This window comes from Carcharhinus amblyrhynchos, chromosome 12, assembly GCF_965287045.1.
Source record: "Carcharhinus amblyrhynchos chromosome 12, sCarAmb.v2.hapA, whole genome shotgun sequence".
NCBI lineage: Eukaryota > Metazoa > Chordata > Chondrichthyes > Carcharhiniformes > Carcharhinidae > Carcharhinus > Carcharhinus amblyrhynchos.
In genome coordinates, this window is record NC_137335.1 from 25,425,562 (window position 1) to 25,452,066 (window position 26,505).

At 41.7% G+C, this 26,505-nt stretch overlaps 1 protein-coding gene across 9 annotated transcripts in view; it reads right to left on the minus strand.

Moving 5' to 3' along the window:
- The window catches only part of afdna (afadin, adherens junction formation factor a), a 240,997-nt gene that overhangs the window by 153,879 nt on the left and 60,613 nt on the right, over nucleotides 1–26,505 (minus strand). For all 9 annotated transcript variants that reach the window (XM_080200251.1, XM_080200249.1, XM_080200246.1 and 6 more), the window contains exons 6-8: nucleotides 26,307–26,464; nucleotides 5,680–5,791; nucleotides 2,888–3,052 (exon numbers count right to left, since the gene is read on the minus strand). In XM_080200251.1, the coding sequence (XP_080056377.1) occupies nucleotides 2,888–3,052; nucleotides 5,680–5,791; nucleotides 26,307–26,464 (435 nt within the window). The remainder of the gene's footprint in view (nucleotides 1–2,887; nucleotides 3,053–5,679; nucleotides 5,792–26,306; nucleotides 26,465–26,505) is intronic.

The window sequence follows — 26,505 nt, forward strand, 5'->3', positions numbered from 1 at the left end:
TTTACTCCTACACCCCCCATACTCTTCGAGAGAGTCACCTGATCCCAGCTGCCTTTCCTTCTTCTTGACCAGGGCCTCAATATCCCAAGTCATCCAGGATTCCTGTCTTCTGCCAGCCTTGCTCTTCACTCTAAGAGGAATGTGTGTTTACCCTGAGTCCTGGTTAACACACTATTGAAAGCATGCCATTTATCAGGCGTCCTTTTTTCTTCCTACAGACTCCTCCAATTAACTTTAGAAAGTTCCTGCCTGATATCATCAAAATTGGCCTTGCCCCAATTTAGAATTTTAACTTTTGGGACAGACCTATCATTCTCCATAGCCATCTTAAAACTAATAGAAGTATGGTCACTGGTCCCAAAGTGATCCCTCGCTAACACTTTAGTCACCTGCCCTTCCTTATTTCCGAAGAGGTGGTCAAGTTTTGCCCTTTCTTGAGTTGGACCATCCGCATACTGAATGAGAAATTCCTCCTGAATACACAACAAATTTCTCTCCATCCAACCTTCTAATGCTATGGCTGTCCCAGCCAATGTTAGGAAAATTAAAATCTCTTGACTATTCCCACCCTATTTTTCTTGGAGCTATCTGTAATCTTACATATTTGCTCCTCAATTTCCCGCTGACTATTTGGGGGCCTATATTACAACCCTACCAAAGTGATCTCACCCTTATCTCTCAGTTCGACATATAGACTCAGTGGCTGAACCCCTAGATATATCCCCCCTCAGTACAGCCGTACACCCTTTTCAAAAGTGCAACTCCTACTCCTCTCTTACCTCCTGTTCTATCTTTCCTGTAGCATCCATACCCTGAAACATTAAGTTATCAGTTCTGTCCTTCCCTTAGCTACGTTTCAGTAATTGCTATAATATCCCAGTCCCACGTATCCATCGATATCTTGAGTTCATCTGCCTTGCCTGTCAGACCTCTTGCATTGTAATAAATGCAGTTTAATCTGGACTTCCCTGGCTCTCTGTCTTGCTTCTGTCTGATCTGTCTGGTACTAGGATTACTGATACTCCCTTTACTAATTAATGTGCTCTCTAACTTCTGTGCTGTCGTCAAACTTCTCTTCTGTCTCCCTACTGCTTTGGATCCCATCCCCCTGCCAAACTAGTTTAAACCCTCCGAATGGCTCTAGCAAATCTCCCTGCCATGATATTAGTCCCCCACCAGTTCAAATGTAACCCATCCCTTTTGAACAGATCAGCCCTTCCTCAGAAAAGATCCCAATGATCCAAAAATCTAAATCCCTGCCCTCTGCACCAGCTCTCAAGCCAGGCATTCACCTGCCTAATCCTCCTATTCCTAATCTCACTATCATGTGACACCAGTAGTAGTCCTGGAATTATTGAGGTCCTAACGTTAGCCTTCTGCCTAACTCTCTATATTCACATTTCAGGACCTCATCTCTTTTCCTACCTATGTTGTTGGTACCAATATGTACAATGACGTTTGGTTGCTCAGCCTCCCCTTTAAGAATGTCCTGGAATCGCTCAGAGATGTCCTTGATTCTGGCACCAGTGAGGCAACACACCACCTTGGAGTCTCGATTGCGGCCACAGAAACACTTGTCTGTGCCTCTAACTAGCGAGTGCTATTTAGTCACAACTTGATTGGATTACAATGTAATGTCTCAAATCCAAAACTCTTGAAAACCAGAAAACAACCATTGTGCAAAGTATTTGAGCACACAAGCAACTCCAAACTGGCCACTAATGGCACTGCAACAGAGTTGATGTTATGGCCCTGACAGCTGTTAGCATAATTAAATATGATAACTATTTTATTTGCCTTTGTCAAGTACAAGTGCCTCTAACATAGCCAACAAATGTGGAAATGGAAGAGGATGCAGCTAAGAGGTATGTTTAAAAGGGGTTGTAAAGGCTTGAGTACACACACACACAAATGGCAGAGCAGACTCAAGTAGCTGAATGGCTCCTAATTCACAAATTCACATGCAAGAAAAAAAATTTGGAAGCCATTTTCCCATGTCTGTGAAATCCATAACTCAGAGCACAGGAATATCCAATGACCCTATTAGCATCTTTCAGGTGATAAATACTGCCAACACCAGCAGGTAATGCTTGTTTTCTCGCCCGCATGAGCACGTAGCCTGAAAATGGAAGATGTCCACTCCTTTTTAAAGGTCTCTCAGTGATCATTTATGATTTTACCTGTCAATCTTTGTTACTAACCAACCTGAACAGATCCTGCTTTAGTTGGTCTTTATGACTATCAGCAGAAAAAATGTTCAACTTAAGGTACATGCAGTATAAAAGAGCACAATTTTTCTTGTTCTATTTTCTGACAGACTTTTGATCAATGCTGGCATTGTAGGCCTCCAAAAAACCTGAACAGGTTGTGTATCTGAGATAAATTAGAAGGTTTCATGCTCTTTGACTGATCAAACCTACATCTGGAGCAGAAGACTGAACTTCAGTGAAGATAGATTCTTGGGCTTCATATGACAAAGGAATAGGCCACCAGATAAATCAAAGTCCTGTTTCTTTCACTGAATGCAACAATGCTTAAATTAGATTAAAAGAAATTTATATTTGGCATAAATTAAATTGCATTAGAAACAAAGCAGCAAGTGCAAACTTTGAGAAAGCAAAGGAAACTCTTCAGCAGGAGAGCTATTACTGTTGGACAACAATACTAAAATGTTTGAAGCAAAATGATTTTTCGCAACCATGAATACCAGCTATTGGGAGTATTCGATTCTGAACTTAAAGAAATCTAGCATTGCAGATCCTTTAATAGTATTAACTCAATAATCACAAAATTATCCCAATATCAAGACAAGACAAAAAACTTAAACGGTCAGCAATACAATGAAACCCTTTAACCACCTTATACATTGGTGTTATGCAACACTTACCAGGACTCAGTTCAACAAGATATGGCAGTTTTTCAGGAGGCAAAGAAGAACCATAGCTCGAATTATCATTCCTTTCTTTTCCTTTTGAAAACCTCCCATCTTGTTTCTTGATATTCTTTTGGATATAGTCAGATGGTCGTTTCTTTAGCTGAAAAACTAAAGTACCTACAAACAAAATTAAGGAAAGTGAAAAGATTAATGATTTTGTAATATCATATTCAGTCTTAGTGAGAAAAAAAGCCAGGAATTGAGGAGTATACCTGCACAAATCATTGAAGGTGATAGGGAAGTTTCAGAAAGTGAGTTCAGGACTACGGGATGCTGGGCTTTGTAAATAGGGAAATTTCACAGTAACTTTATTGCCGCATTAATGTAAGCCTTACTTGTGACTAAAAATAAATTTTACTTTAGCTTTACTTTTAAATAGGCATTTGGTACAAAAGGGAGGAAACAGTATGATGAAAGCTTACTGGCTCCAGCGATGAGGGACTTCAATCATATGGAAATTAGAGAAGCAGTACTCCTTGGAGTTAAGAAAGTTGAAGGAGATTTGATACAAGTGCACAAAATTATGAGGGGTCAGGACAGAGAAGCTATTCCTATTCATGGAAGGTTCAAGAAGTAGGCCATTCAATCCCTCAAGCCAACTCCACCATGCAAGATCGCAGATGATCTGATAGCAATCTCAAATCTGCATCCTATCTATCCCTAATAACCTATCACCCTTTCCTTGCCAACAATCTAAGAACTCCTATCTTAAAAATATTTGAAGACTCTGCTCCACTGACTTTCCAGGAAGATAGTTCCAAAGACTCTCAACCCTTTGGTTTAAGATAAATGGCGAAAGAATCAAAGCCAACATGTAAAACGTTTTTAAAGAAATGCACTGCCCGCATGTGGGGTGAAAGGACAGTCAATCATGGCTTTCAGAAGAGAACTGGAGGATTATCTGAGAAAAAAATTGCAGTATTACAGGGGCATGGGTGGTGAGGGGAGTTATTGAGAACTGGCATGGGCACAACAGCTGAATGGCCTCCTTCTGTGCTATGAATCTACGATTCTGTAAGAGGCTCTGATTAAAGGCAAGAGTCTCAGGAAACTGGACAGCAATAAATGTAAAGGTGGCATTCAAATATTTTAGGGGCTCTGGTAAGGTAAATGTGATAAATTTATTTTTATTTCAGTCACAGAAACTGGAGGATATTCAATTAGGATTATCATAGAGAATGAAGTGGCAGATTAAGGAGGAAGAGGGTTTTGTAAAACAAAATCATGGACTGGCATCTGCAATCTGTTGTTTGAGATTGCTGTGTCATATGGGAGCTTCTGGAGCAACTCAAGCCACTGCAAAGCATCAGAGAGGATGAGTGCTGCTTGGATTGTAAGTTCCAAGAGGTGATCATCCCACAGGCTAGAAGAGTTTCAGGATGGGAAGAGGCTGGCCACCAGGAATGAGATAGAGGAAGTATAGGGGTCTTCAGGGTTGTGTGCTACTCTCAAACAGATACTCAACATTGGGAAGTTTTTTTTAACCTTAATCTCTCTCCTTATTGAAGCAGCTCTGGAACGTACGTTGACTGTGACCAAACCCAGTCTCTTGAATATGTAGCTCATTGTTCACTCACATTTTCCTGCCAATCTTTCATTCCAATTTATCTGGCCCAGATCCATTTTTACCCCATTGAAGTTGGCTTTCCCTTTTCTTACTCTGGGTTGATCTTTGTCCTCATCTGTAGATAAACTTTACAATGCAATGATCATTCCCTCTCAAATGTTCTCTACTGAGATGATATACTAATTCATTTATACCTCATTCACAGAGAACTAGGTCTAGCAATGCTTTCTGTCTCATCGGATTGGAAACATACTGGTGGTGAAATTTTTTTTAATGAACTCTTGCCCCTCTCTGCTTTTACACGATTACTATTCTAATCTGTATTTGGATAAAGTCCCTGTTATGACTATATAATTCATGCACTCCTTACAAATTTGTTCCTCTATTCCTCTGCCACTGTGTAGCCTGTAGGTCAACTAAACAATGTAATTGCAGTTTCTGTTCCTTTGTTGCATGCTGGTTAGGTGACAGAGTACGTATGTGCCTTGACGATAAACAAGGTGTGTGCATGTGAGCAACAGAAAGTCTGCGAGTGCATGCATGAGTAAGAGTCAAAGAACAAATGTGTGCAAACATGCTTAGCAAAGTGCATGTGTGCACACAGACACTGTGTACACGCAGCATGTGAGACAAAGGTTATCAGGTAACATCATCACTGTAGAATCATGGAATGTGGATGCTTTGCATGTTTACAATGATAAAGGGATTCTCAGTACCATCTTTTGCCTTTCCTGGAGGTGGTGGTAAGGGAGCCACCTTCTTGAACCACTGCAATCCTTATGTGGGCACACCTACAGCGTTAAGTAGAGTGTTACAGGATTTTGACCCACCAATGATGGAACAACAATATATTTCCAAGTCAGATGGTGTGTGAATTGGAGACGGAGTTCCTGTATGCCTGTTGCTCTTGTTTTAAGTGGTAGCGGCGTGAGTTTGAGTTGGATCATTAAAAAAACTGGAAGTTATACCTTGCAGAAGCATTTTTTAGCAATCTGTTCATGTTCAGTAGGTTTACTGAACATTCTATTTAGATAGGCAGCTATTCACTTTGCATTTTCCCAACATGCTTAAATTGTTCACCCATCTACAAGGTTGCAATATTAATAGCATAGTAGAAATATCTTGGTGCAATTCATACTTCAACATAAATACATGCACAGGAGATCAGACTGCTCACCTTTGTCACTTGGCCAGTCTCTGAAAATCTGGAGTGGACATTCATCATCATCGAGTAGAGTCTCTTTAGCACCTTTATCATCAGAATGTTGTGCACCAGGTGGTAATACTACCTATTTTAAAAAAATAGCAAACAGAAAAATCAATTTCTCCAGTTGGGATTCAGCTTTGTCTACAATTAAAAAGTCCAAAAATTTGTACTCTTAGGCTTTAAATTTCAGAATGGACATACACAGCATTTGGGAAGGAAAATATCTAAATGAGAAAATTACAAAAAGTGAAAAGGAAAGCAGAAAATAGAAGAGAAAACAGGAAAGAAAAGGGAACAATTATTTGAGAAAAACATTTAAAAAGTATCTTTTACATTCACAGTGACTTGTAATTTGGTGTGTCCTATTTTATCAACAAATACAGCAACCAACCTGTAAACAGCAATGTCTCAAACAGCAAAAATCAAAATGAGCCAGTATATCTTTTTGATGCTTGAAGAATGTTGGCCAGGACTTCAAAAATTCTTGCTCTTCTGCACAGAGCATCATGAATCTATTTCTTTTTGCTGAATAGCCAAAAATGTTAATAATAAAACCCTCTTCAAATGGTAGCTAAATCAGAACCATATCAAAAGGGTAAATGCGGAATACTGTGGATACTGGAATCTGAAACAAATAGAAAATGCTGAAAAATCTCAGCAGACCTGACAGCATCTGTGGGGAGGGAATAGAACCAGTGTTGTCTATTCTCTCCACACGTATGCTGTAAGACAGCTGAGGTTTTCTAGCATTTTCTGTTTTTGTTTCAGAATCCAGCACCTGCAGTATTTTGCTTTCATATTAGTGTTCAACTCACTGCCACTTTTCTAGGATCGCCTTCCCTGAAGTACTGCGGTTCTTCTCTGACAGTTTGTCTTTTTCGCCCTGTGCACCGTCACTGCTTTCCATTTCCCTTCTGGTGTTCAACAAGGTTTACCAAAACTCACTTTCACAGTCATATTTCCTTCCTCAGTGATTGTCTCCATCTCACCCCACGTAGATCCCAAATGAAGTTCCACCCTTCATCTTTTGAATCCATCAGGATTACAGGTATCTCCAGATATATAAATGCTCCTCGGACTGTTGTTCTTGACATCCTGAGATCCACACTCAGTGCCTTACGCTGCCATGTGTGCATTCTTGATATCTCCAGCAGTACCGACTCTTTTTCAAAGCTGTCCTTGTCCCCAGTTTCACTTCATTCTTCGTTTCGTCCGAAATGTTAACATTAACAAGAAACTATTTCTCTTCCTTTCTGTTGTTAAGGGACACAAGCTCCAACAACTCATCGATACCAACTTCCAACCAGGAACCTCCATCTCTTCTCACCCCTCAGGTCCCATCCCTCCCAATCCCAGCCCTTGTTGCATTTTCACCAGCTGACTTATCCTTCTCTGAGGCCAAGTGTGTTGTATTCAACAAAGGACTGGGCTTCGCATCCTTACGTCCTCACCTTAATGAATTTCAGGCTCGACATGATACTTAACTCTTCTTCTGCCGCCTTCATCTCCATGCTCACTTCATTGGGTAAGAATCCTCCTCCCATTCAGCAGACCCTTTTACCCACCTCCAGCATTCCCCCTCCACCTGGGCCTCTGGATCTTACCTGCTCTTAATCTTATCAAGAACTACCAATATGCCATCTGCCATCTCAATTTTTCTGCTCCTTTCAACCACTAACTGGTCTCCTTCCAAACTTGCTATACTATGCCCTCTTAGGACCAACCCTGACCTTATCAAACCTGCCAACAAGGGCTGTGCTGTTATCTGGTGTATGGACCTGTACCTCGCAAAGGCTGAGCGCCAACTTTTGGACACTTCCTACCTACCCCAGACCACAACCCCACCACTGAACATCAAGCCACTGTTTTCAGGACCATCAATGACCTCATCTCCTCTAGAGATCTTCCCTCCACAGCCTCCAACCTCAGTCTCCCAATCCTGGACATGCTGCTGCTACTTTCTTCCCAAAATCCATGAACAGAACTACCCCGGTAGGCCCATCATGTCAGCCTGTTCCTACCCCTCTGAACCAATTTCCTCCTAACTTGATTTCACTCTCTCCCTCTCGTCCATTCCCTTCCCACCTATATCCGCGATTTCTCCGACATCGTATCAGCAACTTTCAGCTCCTCAGCCCAAACCGCCTCCTCGTCACCATGGACATCCAATCCCTCCATTCCCCACCAGGATGGCCTCAAAGTTCTTCACTTCTTTCTTGAACAGAAGTCTGAATAATCCCATCCATCACCACTTTCCTCCACGTGGCTGAACTGGTCCTATCACTCAAATTTCTCCTTTAACTTTTCTCACTTCCTCCAGATAAAAGATGTGGCTATAGGCACCCACATTGGTCCCAATTATATCTGTTTCTTTATAGATTATGTGGAGCATTCCCTGTTCCAGACCTACTCTGGCCCCGTCCCACAATTCCATTATCAGTACATCGACGACTATTTCGGTGCCACTCATCCTGACCGAGAAAATTTTTAAATCAATTTTGCTTCCAATTTCCACCCCTCTCTCACCTTCAAATGGTCCATCTCTGACACTTCCCTTCCTTGATCTGTGTCTCCATTTCTGGTGATAAACTATCCACAAGAATCCACGTAAGCCTCCCGACTCCCACAACTACCTTGACTACAGCTTTCACACCCCACATTTTATAATGATGCCATCCCATTCTCTCAGTTCCTTCACCTCATCTGTTCAGATGATGCCACTTTTCAAAATAGCGCTCCTAATATGTCTTCCTTTTTCCTCAATCATGGTTTTCCACTCACTGTGGTTGACAGGGCTCAATCACGTCCAACCCATCCCCTGGGCCATTGCCCTCGCCCCCTCCTCCTTCCTAGAACCAGGATAGGGTCCCCCTCATCTTCACCCTTGACCCCTCCAGTCTCCACATTTAAAAGGATCATTCTCAGCCATTTCCGCCAGCTCCGGCATGATGCCACTACCCAACACACCTTCCTCTCACCCCACCCCGGTGAGCAATAGGTAAAGATGCTGTTAACACATGTATCTGTAGAGCATAGAGAAATAGCTTAAAGTTAAATAGATTGGATATAGTCAGGCATATTGATAACCCACATTATGGAAACAACTGTGAGTTTAGTCATAACCATATGGTGCACTAAAAGAGTTGAGTCGATGGTTAAAAAGAAAAAGGAGGCTTATGTTCGGATGAGATTGGAGGGCTCAGATAGTGCACTAGAAAGCTTTAGATTGGCTAGGAGGGAGTTGAAGAGTGAGTTGAGAAGGGCTAAAAGAGGACATGAGAAGACTTTGGCTGATAGGATTAAGGAGAATCCTAAGGCGTTCTATAGGTATGTCAAGAACAGAAGGTTGGTCAGGGCAAGATTAGGGCCAGTTACAGACAGCAGGGGGAAGTTGTGTGTGGAACCGGAGGAGATTGGAGAAGTATTGAACCAATATTTCTCTTCGGTGTTCACGCAGGGGGACATGAATATAGCTGAGGAGGACATTGGGTTGCAGGGGTGTAAAATAGACAGTATTACGGTTGATAAAGAGGATGTGCTGGAAATTCTTGAGGGGCTGAAAATAGATAAGTCCCCTGGTCCGGATGGGATCTACCCTAGGATTCTCTGGGAGGCTAGAGAGGTGATTGCAGAGCCTCTGGCTCAGATCTTCAGGTCGTCATTGGTCTCTGGTGTAGTCCCGGAGGATTGGAGGATAGCGAATGTTGTCCCATTGTTTAAGAAGGGGAACAGAGACTTTGCCGGGAATTATAGACCGGTGAGTCTTACTTCTGTTGTGGGCAAGGTTTTAGAAAAAATTATTAGGGATAGGATTTATAGTTATTTGGAGTGTAATGAATTGATTAGAAATAGTCAGCATGGTTTTGTAGCGGGTAGGTCGTGCCTTACTAACCTTATTGAGTTTTTTGAGAAGGTGACCAAAGAGGTGGATGGGGGTAAGGCAGTTGACGTGGTATACATGGATTTTAGTAAGGCGTTCGATAAGGTTCACCATGGTAGGCTTCTGCAGAAAATGCAGATGTATGGGATTGTGGGTAATCTAGGAAGTTGGATCAGGAATTGGCTATCAGATAGGAGACAGAGGGTGGTGGTGGATGGTAAATATTCATCATGGAGTGCAGCTACGAGTGGTGTGCCTCAGGGATCTGTTTTGGGGCCACTGTTGTTTGTAATTTTTATTAATGATCTGGATGAGGGTATAGTTGGGTGGATTAGTAAATTTGCTGATGACACCAAAGTTGGAGGTGTGGTAGATTGTGAGGAAGGGTGTCATAGTCTGCAGGGAGACTTAGATAGGTTGCAGAGCTGGGCCGAGAGGTGGCGGATGGAATTTAATGCGGAGAAGTGTGAGGTAATTCACTTTGGTAGGAGCAACAGATGTGTCGAGTATAGGGCTAACGGGAAGACTTTGAATAGTGTGGATGAACAGAGGGATCTAGGTGTGTGTGTACATAGATCCCTGAAAGTTGGGAATCAAGTAGATAAGGTTGTCAAGAAGGCGTACGGTGTCTTGGCGTTTATTGGTAGGGGGATTGAATTTAGGAGTCGCAGTGTAATGTTGCAACTGTACACTACTCTGGTGCGGCCGCACTTGGAGTACTGTGTGCAGTTCTGGTCCCCGCATTACAAGAAGGATGTGGAGGCGTTGGAGAGGGTGCAGAGGAGGTTTACTAGGATGTTGCCTGGTATGGTGGGGAGGTCCTATGAGGAGAGACTGAGGGATCTAGGGTTGTTTTCGTTGGAAAGAAGGCGGCTAAGAGGGGATCTTATTGAAACATATAAGATGATTAGAGGTTTAGATAGGGTGGATAGTGATAGCCTTTTTCCTCGGATGGAGAAAGCTAGCACGAGGGGGCATGGCTTTAAATTAAGGGGGGGTAGCTACAGGACGGATTGCAGGGGTAGGTTCTTTACCCAGCGGGTGGTGAGGGATTGGAATGCCCTGCCTGCTGCAGTTGTAAATGAGTCTAGTTTGGGGGCGTTTAAGAGATCTCTGGATAGGTTTATGGACGAAAAGGGATTGGTATAGGCTAGTGGGTCATTGTTTTTGTAACTGGTCGGCGCAACATCGTGGGCCGAAGGGCCTGTTCTGCGCTGTTATGTTCTATGTTCTATAGGACATAAGGTTCGATGCTGCTAACACAGCATTAGTTAGGGATAATAAAAAGACTGCCTGTAATGTGGAGATAACACCAGAGATGTGATGTGCAGTGAAGCATACACCACATCCTGCAGGAATGTAAGAGGCCAAGTTACAAAAAGCAAATGGTCTGCAAGATGTGTTGTTTTTACAACTAAGCATAAAAGGGGGAAAAGGTCACTGAGATGGTTGGGACAGCAGTGATTAAGTTGGCAAAGGATTGATTACCGCCAATCTGAACTGGACATGTAACAGTGTTGGATAAGATGGATGAGTTTGCTAATGCACTCTTGTGATAATAGGAGACCTGGTTAGATGGGGAGTAGAGGGGATGGAAACTTGGGGCACCTCGAGCCAATAGGGGAATGACAACACATAGATGGGACAGGGACCACCAATTAGGGGAGAACAACATATTGCAAAGCCATTACAATGCTTGTAAAAAAAATGTATAAAATGTGCTGCCACTTTATGTAAAGTGTGCCTATTTCGCTAGACACCCGGTCTTGCAAGAACGTCAAATAAAATCTTGCTCCTTCAGAACTTGACTTGACTAAATTGTTTAACTGTGAGCTGTGTTTCTCACACCCCTGACTGCATTCCGGAGGGACCACATTCTGCAGGACATCCTGGTCCACTTCTCCATCACACCCAACACCACACTCCCTGCCCACCGTACCATCATAGTAAGTGTAACATTTGCCCCTTTACCTCCTCTGCTCACTGACCCAGGTCCTAAACACCACCTTCAGGTAAAGAAAGCAGTGCTTCACATGTACCTCCTTCAATCTGGTCTACTGCATTCACTGCTCCCAATGCACTCTATCCTACACTGGAGACACCAAACGTAGGCTGGCCTACTATGATGGTACTGTGGGCAGGAAGTATGGTGTTGGGTGTGATGGAGAAGTGGACCAGGATGACCTGCAGAATGTGGTCCCTGTTGAACATCTTCAGTCCGTCCGCAAGCAGGACCCAGATTTTCCTGTTGCTTGCCACTTCAGCACACCATCCTGCTCTCCTGTCCATTAGGTCCAACAATACAATGTTCTCGTGAACCCCAACGCAAACTGGAGGAATAGCACCTCACCTTCCAATTGGACACCATACAGCATTCTGATCTGAACACTGAGATCAGCAACTTCCAAGCATGAACTCTCTCCTCCACCTTCATTCCATTTCCATTTATTTTATTTCATCTCATTCATCTATTTTATTACCTTTCTTTCCCACTTCTCCAGTCCAACTCTCCTCCTCCCCACATCCCCACCTCCTGCTTCAGTGCAACTGCCACATTCCTCAGGCAATCCTTTAACAATTTGCACTTCTGTTCTGCTTTTCTTGCGTTCTGATCACTTAATGGGCACTTGTAGCATCTTCTCAGCCTTCTGTATCCTCATTTGCATTCCCTTCGTCCAATCCCACAATGCCCACCCCAACCCAATAGTATAAATCTCTGCTGATTCTCTTGTTCTCAGCTCTGACAAAGGGTCATCTAGACACGAAACGTTGATTCTATTTTCTTCCCACAGATGCTGTCAGACCTGCTGAGATTTTCCAGCATTTGCTGTTTTTGTTCCATACCAAATGGGGACAGATTAGAAAGAAGCAGCTTGTTATGGTAGTAGAGATGCCAAGCCACTGTTAAGATATTCACATGATCTACATAAAATGATACGTATATACAATTTATAGTACAAAAACAGCCAATCCACCAGTCACCCCAGCAATAGCGCTCTCCTCTCCCAACCTTCCTCACTTAACTATCAGCAGAATCCTCCATTTCCTTCTCACATGCTTACCCAGCTTCTCCTTTAATACAGCTCCTCCCTCTGGCAACAAATTCCACGTTCGCACCACCCTCTATAGGCAACCATACAATATTATGCAAACAAATATTTTCATATTGGGAATATCAATGCTCCTGATTATTTAGGTCAATTAGATTAATGTCCAGATACTAACTAAATTCATACATGCCTACGAATGGGACCAAGAGCAAATGCTGACAAATTTTTAGAACTAGAGGACAAAAGCTACCACCGGAGCAAGGCAAATATGTATTTTATGGTAACAATGAACATCAGATTTCTAACCCAGGACAAGCACCAGTCTCAACAAAGGCTTGTTGAAGTAACAAAACAAATACCTTGGAAATTAGAGGGCAGCTATGGGCATAGCCACTTTACAATCACGAGACAAACTTTCCAACAAGAAACCGACTCTCAAAATACAATTGGAACTTGGTTGGTAAGCAGTGGTTGAACAAGTTGGTTGCACAAACATGCACCCCAATTCAGGATTCACACAATTGCAACATCACAAGAACCAGACCTGCATCCAAATGCTGCATTACACTTATCGCTTGCCTCAGTCAGAAGATTTCAATGTTGATCAAGTACAAATATATATTTTTGAGCAGAATGAAAGGTCCCAAATTACTCAAAATAGCCTGGTTTTTACGATACACTAGAATAGATGTTGGCAACCGTTTCAAACCAAAAAGCCAAACCACATCAAAATTCAGAACAAGTGGTCAAAGAGCAGAGAAGAATCCCATCTGCATGACTAGAAAAGTGTACAACTTGACATGATTAATCATAGCCTAAGTGAAACTCTGCACTCAAAGACATTACTCAATGCCATTTTCATTTCAATCTTTCTTCAGAAAGAAGACTGCTAAGTCCAACCGAGTGAGCGTTTACCATGACCTTTGCTTCCCGCAGTTCAGGACAAGTTCGTAATTTAGTGGTAAGTCATGACAGGGTAGCTCAGCAATGTGGAATGCATCTCTTCTGCAATGTGGGCAAAGTCACTTCCAGTTCCAGGGTAACAATGAATTCAGGAAGCACTTTGAGCTGCAGCTACTTGAAACCCACTTTTTGGAACTGGAGCTGAGACTGCAGTGACTATGGAGCATCAGCAGGGATGAGATCATAGATAGCACATTACTTGTGGTGTGACCACCTCACAAAGTACACAGGAAGATATGGAATGGGTGATTGCCAGATAGAGCAAAAGCATGAGGCAAGTAGTGGGGAGTTCCCTGATTCCATCAGCCTCTCTAAAAGGTTTTCTGTTCGAATATGTTTAGGGGAGATGGTTTCTCAAGGGAAAGCAGCAAATGCCAGGGATTGGGAGGAGGCAGGATTTGGGTGAACAGCCAGAGATCGTAACGGAGGATTAATCCCAGTGCTATTGCGAGCAAGAACACGAATAGAAGAATAGATCAGATGAACTGGTGGCCAGAGATGGTGTAGGAGGGAGGGATTTAGATTGCTGAGGCATTGGGGCTGACTCTGGGGAAGATGGGACCCGTAAAAGTAGAACTGAGACCAATACGCTCAAGGGGTATTTGCCAGTACTGTTGGGGAGTGTTTAAACAAGACTGGCAGGAGGACGGGGATCTGAGCAGGGAGGCAGAAGAGAGGGAAACAAAGATATGTGAAAGATAAAATAGTAAAAAAAAGTGAAAGCCAGAGAAAAGAAGGGTTGGCAGTATATAGGGTCACAGTATAAAAAAAAGCTTGTGTAAAATGTTAAAACAACAAGTCTAAAGGCAATGTATGTGAGCGCACAAAACATTCACAATAAGGAAGACAAATTAACAGCACAAATTGGTACACATGGGTACAATATGATTCCAATTACGGAGACATGGCTAGGAATCAGATATCCAAGAGCACTCAATGTTTAGGAAAGGCAGGGAGGCAAAAAAGGAGGACGATGGCTGGCATTGTTAGTTTCAGATGAATTCAGTGCAACAATGAGGGGGGATATCGGCTCTGAAAATCTGGATGTAGAATTAGTCTGAATGGAGCTAAGAATCAGCAAGGGAAGGAAAACATTAGTGGGAGTTGTCTATAGGCCTCCAAACAGTAGTGCTAAGGTAGAGGATCACATTAAATAGGAAATTAGAGATGCATACAACGAGGGTGCTACAGTAACCATGGATAACTTTAACCTGTATACACTGGGCAAACAGAATTAGCAGCGATACTGCAGCAGATTGATTCAGAGGGAAAAGATAAAGTAACAAAAGTAGCACTTAACTTCTAATGCAAGTAAAAAAGAAAAAGATTAGTGAAGACAAATGCAGGTCCTTTATGGCCCAAACAGGAGAACTTATAATTGAGGAGGAGGAAATGACAGAGCAATAAAATAACTTCTTTAATTCTGCCTTCACCGAGGAAGCCACAAATAGGTTCCCACAAATGCCAAGGTATCAAGAATCGAGTGAAAAGGAGAAATTAAAGGAAATTAGTATAACTAGAAAAATAGTAATGGATAAATTAATGGAGCTGGAGATTCTAACAGTCCTGGCGGACTGAAGGGTGGCAAATGCAACCCCGCTACGCAAACAAGAGAGAAAGCAAGGAATTACAGACTGATTAGCCTGACATCAATAGTGGAGAAAATGCTAGAGTCTATTGTAAAGGATGTAATAACAGGACAACAGAAAATATCAATGGGATTAGACAAAATCAACATGGATTTGTGAAAGGAAAAACATGTTTGAGAAACCTACTGGAGTTATGAGGACTTAACTAGTAGAGTAGATAAGGGTGAATCAGTGGATGTAGTATATTTGAATTTTCAGGCAAGTGTGCACAATTAAAGCACATGGGATTGGGAGTAACATATTGGCATGGATTGAGAATTGGTCAGCAGACAGAAAACAGCAAATTTCTCTTTCTCAGCGTCAGACAGTGACCTGTGGAATCCCGCACTGGTCAGAGCTTGGCTCTTGTCCAGCTATTCCCACTACACGTCAATGCTTTGGATGAGGGAACCAAAAGTAATATTTCCAAGTTTGCTGACAACACAAAACTTGGTGGGAATATGAGTTGTGGAACATGTCAAGAGGCTTCAAGGTAATGTAGACAAATTGAGTGGGCAAATACATGCATATGCAGCATGATGTGGATAAATGTGAAGTCAAGTTGTACAAAGCCTTGATGAGATCACACCAGTAGTAATGTGTGCAGTTTCGTTCTCCTTATCTAGGAACGTATATACTTGCCACAAAGGAAATGCAGCAAATGTTCACCAGAATGATTCCTGGGATGGTAGGATTGTCACACGAGGAAGGAGTGAATCAACTATGCTTGTATTCACTGGAATTTGGAAGAAGAGGGACACCTCGTACCATTTGTCAACTGTAGGGCCTATTGTGTGATTTGTGAACTCTCAAGCCTCTCCCTTCTCATGCTCTTTTTGGATTCTCAGACCTTTCCTCTCTAGCATTGATTGAATTCTTGAACCTCTTCTCTCTTGTGCTGTCTTTAGTTTTAAAAAGTTGGTGTATTTTGGGCATAACAATAGAGCAACACTTGATTCAGTACTGAGCCATATTTGGCTTGCAAACACAGGTTGCTGACCCCTGAATTTAAAGGTAAATCAGCAGCAATGGAATGAAACAGCAACTTTCTAGCAAGCTGGTCATATTAACACACTTCATAAATGTATTCAGCAAAATACTGCGCACAGATCAAATTCAACATTCAGTGGTAAACTAGGCATGAACAACAAGGTAAAGTTAATTACCATATAATCATTAAAGAAAACAATTGCAGGAGTGAATAGTATTGCAAAACTGCATCTTGAGGACTGGATAATGAGTGCATGAATTACATTTAAAAAATAATCGTGCTGCTGAAGGCCACCTGGGTGAGGATTCATCGAGATGGAACGATAAAGCTTGCTACTTAACTGTAGCTCACAGTATTGTTAAAGACAAAGTATTAAGTGAATAAGAAGCTCAAGCACAAGATGTATTTGAAGCCTCAATAACCTAGATTTACAACAGACTGCATATAAAATGAGGTAATTAATTTGAGAATTTTGGAACTTACGACTGTACTAATTACTGCTGTACTAATTAAGAGTTGTTCTCAACAGGCAACCTGAAATCAAGTTTAAATTAAAAATTTAACTTAAATACAAAATTAGATATACCCTCAACTATCTACTTGGATCCAAGAGTTGTGAATTTACACTGATACTCAAATCATTAAATGAACTGATTGCAATATATTAAACTAGCAAAGCATTAAAACTTAATTCTGGGGGTGGTCTTTTGCATAACAATAAGTTTGCTGCATTGACAAACTCCACACATCCTTCCCTTCCAACTACTCCAGTACAGTTAACCATATCAGCAAAAATTGATCTAGAGATCACAGTTCTATAGCAATAGTTTAATAGCTCAACAAGTCAGTCTATTATCATCCATGGCAGTGCTCATGGCAAATTTGTAAATATACCAAATAGCCAACAAGGTACAAACTGAAGGCATAATTACAGCTACTGTTGGGTACTGACTTAACATAGAACACAACAGCGCAGTACAGGCTCTTTGGCCCTTGATGTTGCGCCGATCAGTGGAACTAATCCAAACTTGTCCATATGCCTATCCACTGACCATCTGAATGCCCTTAAAGTTGGCAAGTCCACAGCTGCTGTAGGCAGGGCATTCCATGCCCTTACTACCCTCTGAGTAAAGAACCTACCTCTGACATCTGCCCTATATTTACCACCCCTCAATTTAAAGCTGTGTCCCCTCGGGTCAGCCATCACCAGCCGAGGAAAAAGGCTCTCACTGTCCACCCTATCTAACCCGAACCCTTAACATTCTCAGTACTTGTAAAATAAGTGACAGCATTTTAAAATTCTCAGCAGATACTTCAATACTTTTAGCCTTCCTGGTGACAACAATGCTAAACCCAAAGATTTGGATACAGGAGTTCAGTAGAACTGATTTTATTTGTTCTTCCTGCTCTGAAATTAAGTTGGACGTGTAAAGATTTTCCATATTGGTTGTGAACTACACTTGGAATTCCTGCTTCATTCTTAACGTAGCCCGACAGAAGGCATTGATCAACTTTCTTTTGGATCTTGAAACATCTTGGCGCAAGGTAAAACTTTATTGTCAATTGAGTCAGACAGTCAGAAGTTTACAGCATGGAAACAGGCCCTGAGTATCCTCACTTGTCCATGCTGCCCAGTTTTTAACCAATAAGCTAGTCCCAATTGTCCATGTTTGACCCACATCCCTCTACACCAATGTTACCCATGTAACTGTAAATGCTTTTTAAAAGACAAATTTGTACCCACCTCCAGCAGCTTGTTCTAGGCACTCACCACCCTCGTGAAAAAATTGCTCATGTGGACCCTTTTGTAACTCTTACCTCTCACTTTAAACTCCCCTACCTTTGGGAAAAGATAGATTACCTTATCTATACTCATTATGTTACTGACTACTATAAGATCACCCCATGTTTCTTCCAGGGGAAAAAATTCCTAGTCTATCCAGCCTCTCCTTATAACTCAAACCATTAAGTCCTAGTAGCATGCTAATAAATCTCTTCTGCACTCATTCTATTTAATAATATCCTTTCTATAATAGGGTGACCAGAACTGCACACAGTATTTCAACTGTGGCCTGACCAATGTCCTGTACAACTTCAACAAGATGGCCCAACTTCTGTATTCAATGTTCTGACCAATGAAATCAAGCATACTGAATGCCTTCTTCATCACCCTATCCATCTGTGACTCCACTTTCAAGGAGCTTTGAACCTGAACCCCGAGATCTTTGTTCTATAACTCTCCCAAAGGCCTATCATTAACTGAGTAAGTCCTGCCCTGGTTTGATCTACCAAAATGCATTTGATATTTATCAAAATTAAACTCCATTTGCCATTCATCAGCCTACTGGCCCAACTGATCAAGATCCCATTGCAATCCAAGATAACCTTCACTGTCCACTATGCCACCAATCTTGGTGACATCTGCAAACTTATTAACCAGGTGTTAGAAGGGTTTAGGAAAACCTGGAACTAAAAAGACTATTAGATCAGAATAGACTGATTAGAATGAATATAGAATAGAAAAAAACATGAAGTACCTGAAGTTAGAGGTACTGCTTGCACAGAAATACAACGACTGTTAGGGAATTTAAACACACATTTCTTAAAACATCATACTCTGTACACCTTGGCTAATTACATACTGCTCGAAGGATATAGCTAAGAGGGAACCACCACATTCCTTAAACAATATAGCTACAGAGAGAAACAGAACCACCCCCTCATCAATGTGGGTTGAAGATGGTCCAAGTTTCCCAGATAGCAGACAGTGGAAAAATAACTTGAACTCTACGGACCTACGTACTGGGGTTGTTGGAGACAGTGGAAAATAATTTTCAGACTCTACGGACCTATGTATTCTCATGCTATCAGATAGTAGCGTGTCATTACCACGATAAACGATTCAAGCTAAAATGATTAGCTCACATCCGGCTAGGATTAGCAAAATAAGTGGGCACATGATTTTTGAAAAGTATGCAATTGTAATACTGATAACAATGCAATTTAAAATAGCTTAGTCTTCCCCAAATTGTTCTCCAAGAGATGTGGACCTGGCCTGGGCAATAAAGTACATCTTTAACCAAAATTACTGTCTGAGTCCTTTGTACTTGGTCTCCTAAAAAGCTCCGACACCATGCCTCCTAAATTCTCATCCAAATCATTAAACTAAATGCCAGTGGATCCAGCATCGACCTGAGGCACACTGCTGACCACAGGCCTCCAGTTTGAAAAGCAACCCTCTACAACCACCTATCATCAAGCCAATTTTGTATCCATCTGGCTACCTCATCCTGGATCTTGAGAGATTTAATCTACCATCTGGTACCTTGTCAAAGGCCTTGCTAATGTCCATGCTAAAGACAATGTCGACTACACTGCCCTCATCTACCTTCTTGGTTACCCCTTTAAAAAAACTCAATAAAATTTGTGAGACATGATTTTCTACTCACAAAGCCATGCTGACTGTCCCTAATCTGTCCTTGCATCTCTAAATGCCTGTACGTCCTATGTCCCAGAATACCTTCTAACACCGTACCCACTACAAATGTTAGGCTCACTGGGCTCTAGTTCCCAGGCTTTTCCCTTCAGTCCTTCTTAAACAAAGGCACAGCATTTGTCACACTCCAGTCTTTAGGCACCTCAACTGTGTCTGTCAATGATTCAACTATCTCTGCTAGGGGACCTGCAATTTCCTCTCTAGCCTCCCACAACATCCTGGGATACATTTCATCGGGGATTAATTTGTTTTGTTGTGCCTCAAGACTTCCAGCAACTCCTCCTCCTTAATATGTACATTCCTCAAGACATCACTATTTATTTCCCCAAGTTCCCCAACATCCATGCCTTTCCCAACAATAAATACTGATAAGAAATATTCATTTAGGATCTCACCCATCTCTTGTGGCTCTGCACAGAGATGACCTTGTTGATTCTTAAGAGGCCCTATACTCCCTAGTTACTGTTTTGCCCTTTATGTATTTGTAGAAGCTCTTTGGATTCTCCTTTTCCTTACCTGCCAAAGCAATTTTGTGTTGTCTCTCAACTCTACCCCAACATCCTCTATACTTTAAGGGACCCACCTGATCCCAGCTGCCTATGTATGTCATATGCCTCCTCTTTCTTCTTCCAAGTCATCCAGGGTTCCATACTTCTACCAGTCTTGATCTTCACTCAAAGGAATACGCTTACCCTGAAACCTGGTTAACACACTTTTGAAAGCCTTCCACTTACCAGCCGTTCCTTTGCCTGCCAACAGACTCCCCCAGTCAACTTTTGAAAGTTTCTGTCTAATACCATTAAGATTGGCCTTTCCCCAATTTAGAATTTTAACCTTTGGGCCATCTTGGGCCTCTGCACAACCATCTTAGAACTACTGGAATTATGGTCACTGGTCCCAAAGTGATCCCTCACTAACACTTGCCCTTCCACATCTCCCAAGGGGTCAAGTTTTGCCCCCTCCCCAGTCAGGCCATCGACATACTGAATGAGACATTCCTCCTGAATACACCACAAATTTCTCTCCATCCAAGCCCCTAATACTATGGCTGCCCCAGTCAATGTTGGGAAAGTTAAAGTCTCCTACTTTTACCACTATTTTTCTTGGAGCTACTGGTAACGTCCTTACTTATTTGTTCAATTTCCCACCAACTATTTGGTGGCCTATAGTTCAATTCTATCAACGTGATCTCCCCCTTCTTGTTTTTCAGTTCTACCCAAAGAGAGACTCAATGGAGGAACCTTCAGAAATATTCCCTCTCAGTACTGCTGTGATGCTCTCTAATCAAAAAAGGCAACTCCCCCTCCTCTCTTAGCTCCTGGTCTATCCTTCCGATAGCAACTATACTCTAGAACATTGAGCTGCTGGTTCTGCCCTTCCCTTAGCCATGTTTCAGTCATAGTTATAATATCCCAGTCCCATGTACTCATCTATGCCCCGAGTTCATCTGCCTTGCCCGAGAGGCCTCTTGCATTGAAATAAATGCAGCTTAATCTAGACTTCCCTTATTCTCTGCCCTTCTCTTGCCTGACCTGTCCAGTAGTAGGATTATTGACACTGCCTTTACTATTTAACATGCTCTCTGTGCTGTCCTCAACCTTCTCTTATGTCTCCCTAATGTTCTGGGTCCCAACCTCCTGTCAAATACGATCTGTCAAGCAAGCATTAGTCCTCCACATGGATTTGGTGATACAGATATCACATATGCTTGACTCGAACAATGGCACATGCTTTAATTTAGGATATCTCAAGATGGGTGTTGTACATGCCCTTCAGGTGGAGTAAGATGCTTGTTACAAACAGGCCATCCCAAACACTTGTCAGGAGGACAATGCCATTAGTATTGGCTTTTCCTCTGGCATTCTTCTCCCAGTGGCTTTTCCCCAACATCAAAGTTGGTTCAATCCTGGATTAAGTTCCAGAAGGATGATCTTTTTTAGGGTTGACAGTAAGGACTTTAAAATCAGAGCAAAACTTTTATCTTCACTTGAGCCAAAAGTCAGGGCACAAGTGCTGACAACAGTGGCATGTTGATTACAACTGAACTTTAGGTGCAATGTCATGAGCCTTTCACAACAGGAGTGTGTTCTGGCAGTGTACTTGAGATCCAAATCCAATTCCATGGACATGAGCATCACTGTCAATTTTTCTTTCCAGTGGAAGGTATATTCCCCAGCTTGTTCCTTCAACTGCCTGTCCCTAGGAACGCAGGTCTTACTTTGACAAATAATCTCCAGTAGAAATTCATGTGATTTTGTTCAAACTGGGGTCTCTGGTATGCCTGCATGGTCGACATGATCTTGATCGTGGTCAGAATTCAGTGATGTGTCAAGATACAATGACTGTGACCACCTTGCTGCTGCAACCCACCTATGCCCACAGCTAGTGAAACAGACAGACAGACAGTCTTCCTTTGCCTGTTCTACCATTCAGGAATTTATGCACAGCATCTCACCCTGACCTTATTGTTTTGGTGGCCAAGGTCAAGGAGCTCCCAATGGCATCACTCAAGGGGTCGCCACAGCACACAAGCCTCTTCATCTGTTAAGGTGGCAATCCACAGAAGGAACAACTGAATCACAGCCATATGCTCAAAGGCATCCTTGTCCCTTCCAAAATTCAGTGATAGAGCCCCTTTCTTCCTGCCTTACATATTTATCAGTGTTGCCAGATTCAAGTTCAATAACTGCACTCATCCAGTACTTTGAAAGTCATGCCATCATAATTAGACTCTCCACTCAAATGTTGGCAATCTACAATGGAACTGGAACCCTTAAATGTATTTCCAGATAATCATTACAGGATTATCAATCCATGTTCTTTTCACTCTGGTTAATGCAATATCACCTCACAAAGAGCAGTGCTGAACAGTTTTAATCCATCAATGATACTATTGAATCTTAACTTTTGCACTCCAACGAATGGCCTAATAACACATTTGCAACAGAATCTATGGAGGATTTTGACTGAATTAACTTTGAAGAAAATTTTTAATAAAAGATCACAAAGCTGAAGAAATTAAAGCAAGCCACTATTGCAGTTTTAGCATATAAAATAAATTCATGAACTCATCTGATCAGAGAATTTTTAGTAAATGTACATGCAAGAGGGTAAGAGAAATCATTGACTAAAGAAAGCCAGAAAAACATGGAACCAACGTCATAACATTTCAAACATTAACAATTAAACATTCAATTTGTTTTTTGTTTGGTTAGAAGCATGAAGGAAAATAGAAGCGATAAATCTGAATGCAGTGAAGCAATATCTACCAAGAGTCGGGGAGACAGAAGTATTGTGGTAATCTCACTGCAATAGTAAACCAGGGGTGAAGCCTAATGATCTGGGAATACAGGTTCAAATCACATCATGGCAGCTAGTGGAATTTAAAATTCAATTCATAAAGCTGGATTTGAAAAGCTAGTTTCAGCAATGGTGACCATGAAACCTGTGACCATTGTTGATTGTCGTACAAATCCACTTGATTAACAAATGCTCTTTCAGGAAGGAATTCTGTTGTCCTTACCTGGTCTGACCCATATGTGACTGCAGACCAGCAACATGGTTGACTCTTAACTGTCTTTTGAAATGGCCAAGTAAGCCAATGTTGCGTCAAATTGTTACAAGATCAAAGGAAACACCACATAAGGCATACTCCCCCTGCACCATTTTCATCGGGTGAAGGGATTAACCAAGAAGGACTACAAAAAGGCATGTCAGCAACAGCATCAAGCATAAGTTAGGTGTGAGCATGGTGAAACCACACAGGAGTACTTGCTTGCCAAATAGCAGACGCAGCACGAAACAGACAGAACTAAGAGATCACACAAGCAACAGGTCTGATCTAAGACCTGCAGTTTTGCCACATCCAGTTGTGAATGGTGGTGCATTAGTAAAGGAGGCGACTCCACAAATATCTCTATCCAGAATAATGGAGCAATCATCACTGGATGAATGATCATCTCAGTCTTCTCCTGAGGTCCCCAAGCAGTCATTCCTAAAACACAGAAGTCACTGGCAAGGTAAACATTTTTGTCCATCCTTGCATGTCCTCAAAGTGATGGTGGGCCACCTTTTTGAAAGGTTGCAGCCTGTACAGTACAGTACACTCAGTGCTGCTGGGATTATTTTTCATTTTGTTCTAATTGTGTTTTTATTTAACCTAGTCACAAAGAATTTGCATGAGTAATGGTTTGTGATACAAGAGAGGAACCTGTAAGTGGTGGTGCTCCAATACTACTGCTGCCCTCATCCTTCTAGATGATGGAGGTCATGGGCTTGAAAAATACAACTGAAGAAGCCTTAAGTTGCTACAGTTCATCTTGCTGGTGATACACATTGCTGCCACTGGTCGGTGGAGCGAGTGAATGTTTAAGACGGGTGGATGGGGTGCCAATCAAGGTTATTTTAGCCTGGACGCACTGATTGAGTTTTGATGGAGCTTCACTTATCTAGGCAAGCACAGAGCACTCCATCACACTACAGACCTATGTTTTGTAGATGGTGTAATGGTTCTGCAGTCAGGAGATGAGTTACCTGACACCAAATACTTGACCTCTGTCCTGCCCTTGTAGCCATATTATTTGTACAGTTAAATTGCTGGTTAATGATCTTACTATATGGGGTATGAACTGCTTCATTATCAAGGAGCTGCGAAAGCAACCATTGTACCATTTTCTGGTTTTCTTTAGTCAATGATTTTTCTTACCCTCTTGCATGTACATTTACTAAAAATTCTCTGATCAGATGAGTTCATGAATTTATTTTATACGCTAAAACTGTAATAGTGGCTTGCTTTAATTTCTTCAGCTTTGTGATCTTTTATTAAAAATTTTCTTCAAAGTTGATTCAGTCAAAATCCTCCATAGATTCTGTTGCAAATGTGTTATTAGGCCATTTGTTGTACAGTGAACTCCTGACCCTATTATGAAGGGAAGGTCATTAATGAAACAATTAAGAATGATTGGACCTACATCACTGCTCTGAGGAACTCCTGCGGTAATATCCCCATCTATGATTAGCCTCCGATCATGCCCATCATCCTTTGTGCCATGCATGACTCAGTCAGTGGACAGCTTTCCCCAATTTCTATTAACTTCATCTTAATAAGCCTTGATATCACGTCAAAAACAGCGTCACACTCACCTCACTGTTTCCTACAGCCAGTAGGTAAAGGAGGTGATCAGAAGGTAATCTATACTCAGTTTTGGATTTATTCACAAAATGAGCCATTATTAAGGAATAGCTCCTAATCCTACAACCCATCCTAGTTTCAAGAAGTCTCTCTTTGTATGTGCACAAATAATTATTAATTTTAATTCATGCACCCTACATGCTGCTGCAATTTGACACGTCATCTATATTTGCACCAAAAGTGTAATAAATGAGGCACGGAGCCAAGTAGCCCCAGGAAAGCCAAGAGGGCACTGGAGACCAAGTGTTGCTTGGTAATGCAACTGATGACAACTTTCATCATGTAGGTGATGATAGAGCAGTAATCAGCTAATTGAACCTGTCCTGCTTTTTATGGATGTGGAGATGCCAGCATTGGACTGGGATAAACACAGTAAGAAGTCTCACAACACCAGATTAAAATTCAACAAGTTTAGTTGATAGTAAAACCACTAGCTTTCAGGGTTTGCCCCTTTGTCAGGTGAGTGGAGAATGGAGAGTGGAGTGTTCTCGTCACAAACAGAGCTTATAAAGGCACATACAGTTTACAGAATACTGATTAGAATGCGAGTCTTTACAGCTAATCAATTCTCTTCATTGTCTGCACCTTTAAGATTTGATTAGCTGTAAACTATGTGTGCCTTAATATGCTCTTGTTTGTGACCAGAACACACTACTCACCTGACAAGGGGGCAAACCCCGAAAGCTAGTGGGTTTACTATCAAATAAACTTGTTGGACTTTAACCCAATGTTGCGAGACTTTAGGGCTTTTATGGACAGGACATACCCAAGCATTGTTCTGCATAGTCAGGTTGATGACAATGTTGTAGCTTTACTGAACAGCTTGACTAGAGGTAGTTAGTTCTGAAGAATGTCTCAGCAATACTACTGGTTGTCTGAGCCCAAGCTTTGGCTCTATCCAGAGTGTTTAGCTATTGCTAGATATCACATAGAACAAATCAAACTGGCTGAAGACTGGCAACTACGACTGTATGAACCTCTGGAGGATGCATTATTGGAACATGCATCCAAAACTTTTGGCTAAAGATATTTCAAAAGATAGCTTCAGCCTCCGTTTTTGCACTCAGGCTGGAATCCACTATCGTTAAGGATGGGGATAGTCATGGACATTCCAGCTCTATTTAGTTGTTTAATTGTTCATTACTATTCACTACTGGATATGGCAGGACTGCACAGTTTTGATCTGGTCTGTTATTGTACTGCTTAGCTCTGTACAGGGCATGTTGTTTCCGCTGTTTAGTATGCAAGTAGTTAACAAAGAGTTTTAATCCCAACAAAAAGTATTTAACTTTACATTACAGAAGTAGCCATGCATGTTCAGAAAATTAAGTTTTATTGATAATGTAGTTGTTTATTCTTAATAAAAAGTGTGCTACTTATGCACAAAAAAATACATACCCGCGCTATACAATATTCCTTTGGATTTTCCTTTTCCAGTCCATATTTATCAAGGGCTTCTGCAACAGCAAAGTCTGATGTATCCGTTGTTGACAGCAAGATAGTCTTGTATGGTATATTTGGTTTTAAACTATCCGCATAAATCCTAAGAGTTCCACCTAGACCAAAAAATACATACTCTTCATTACTCATAAGAACC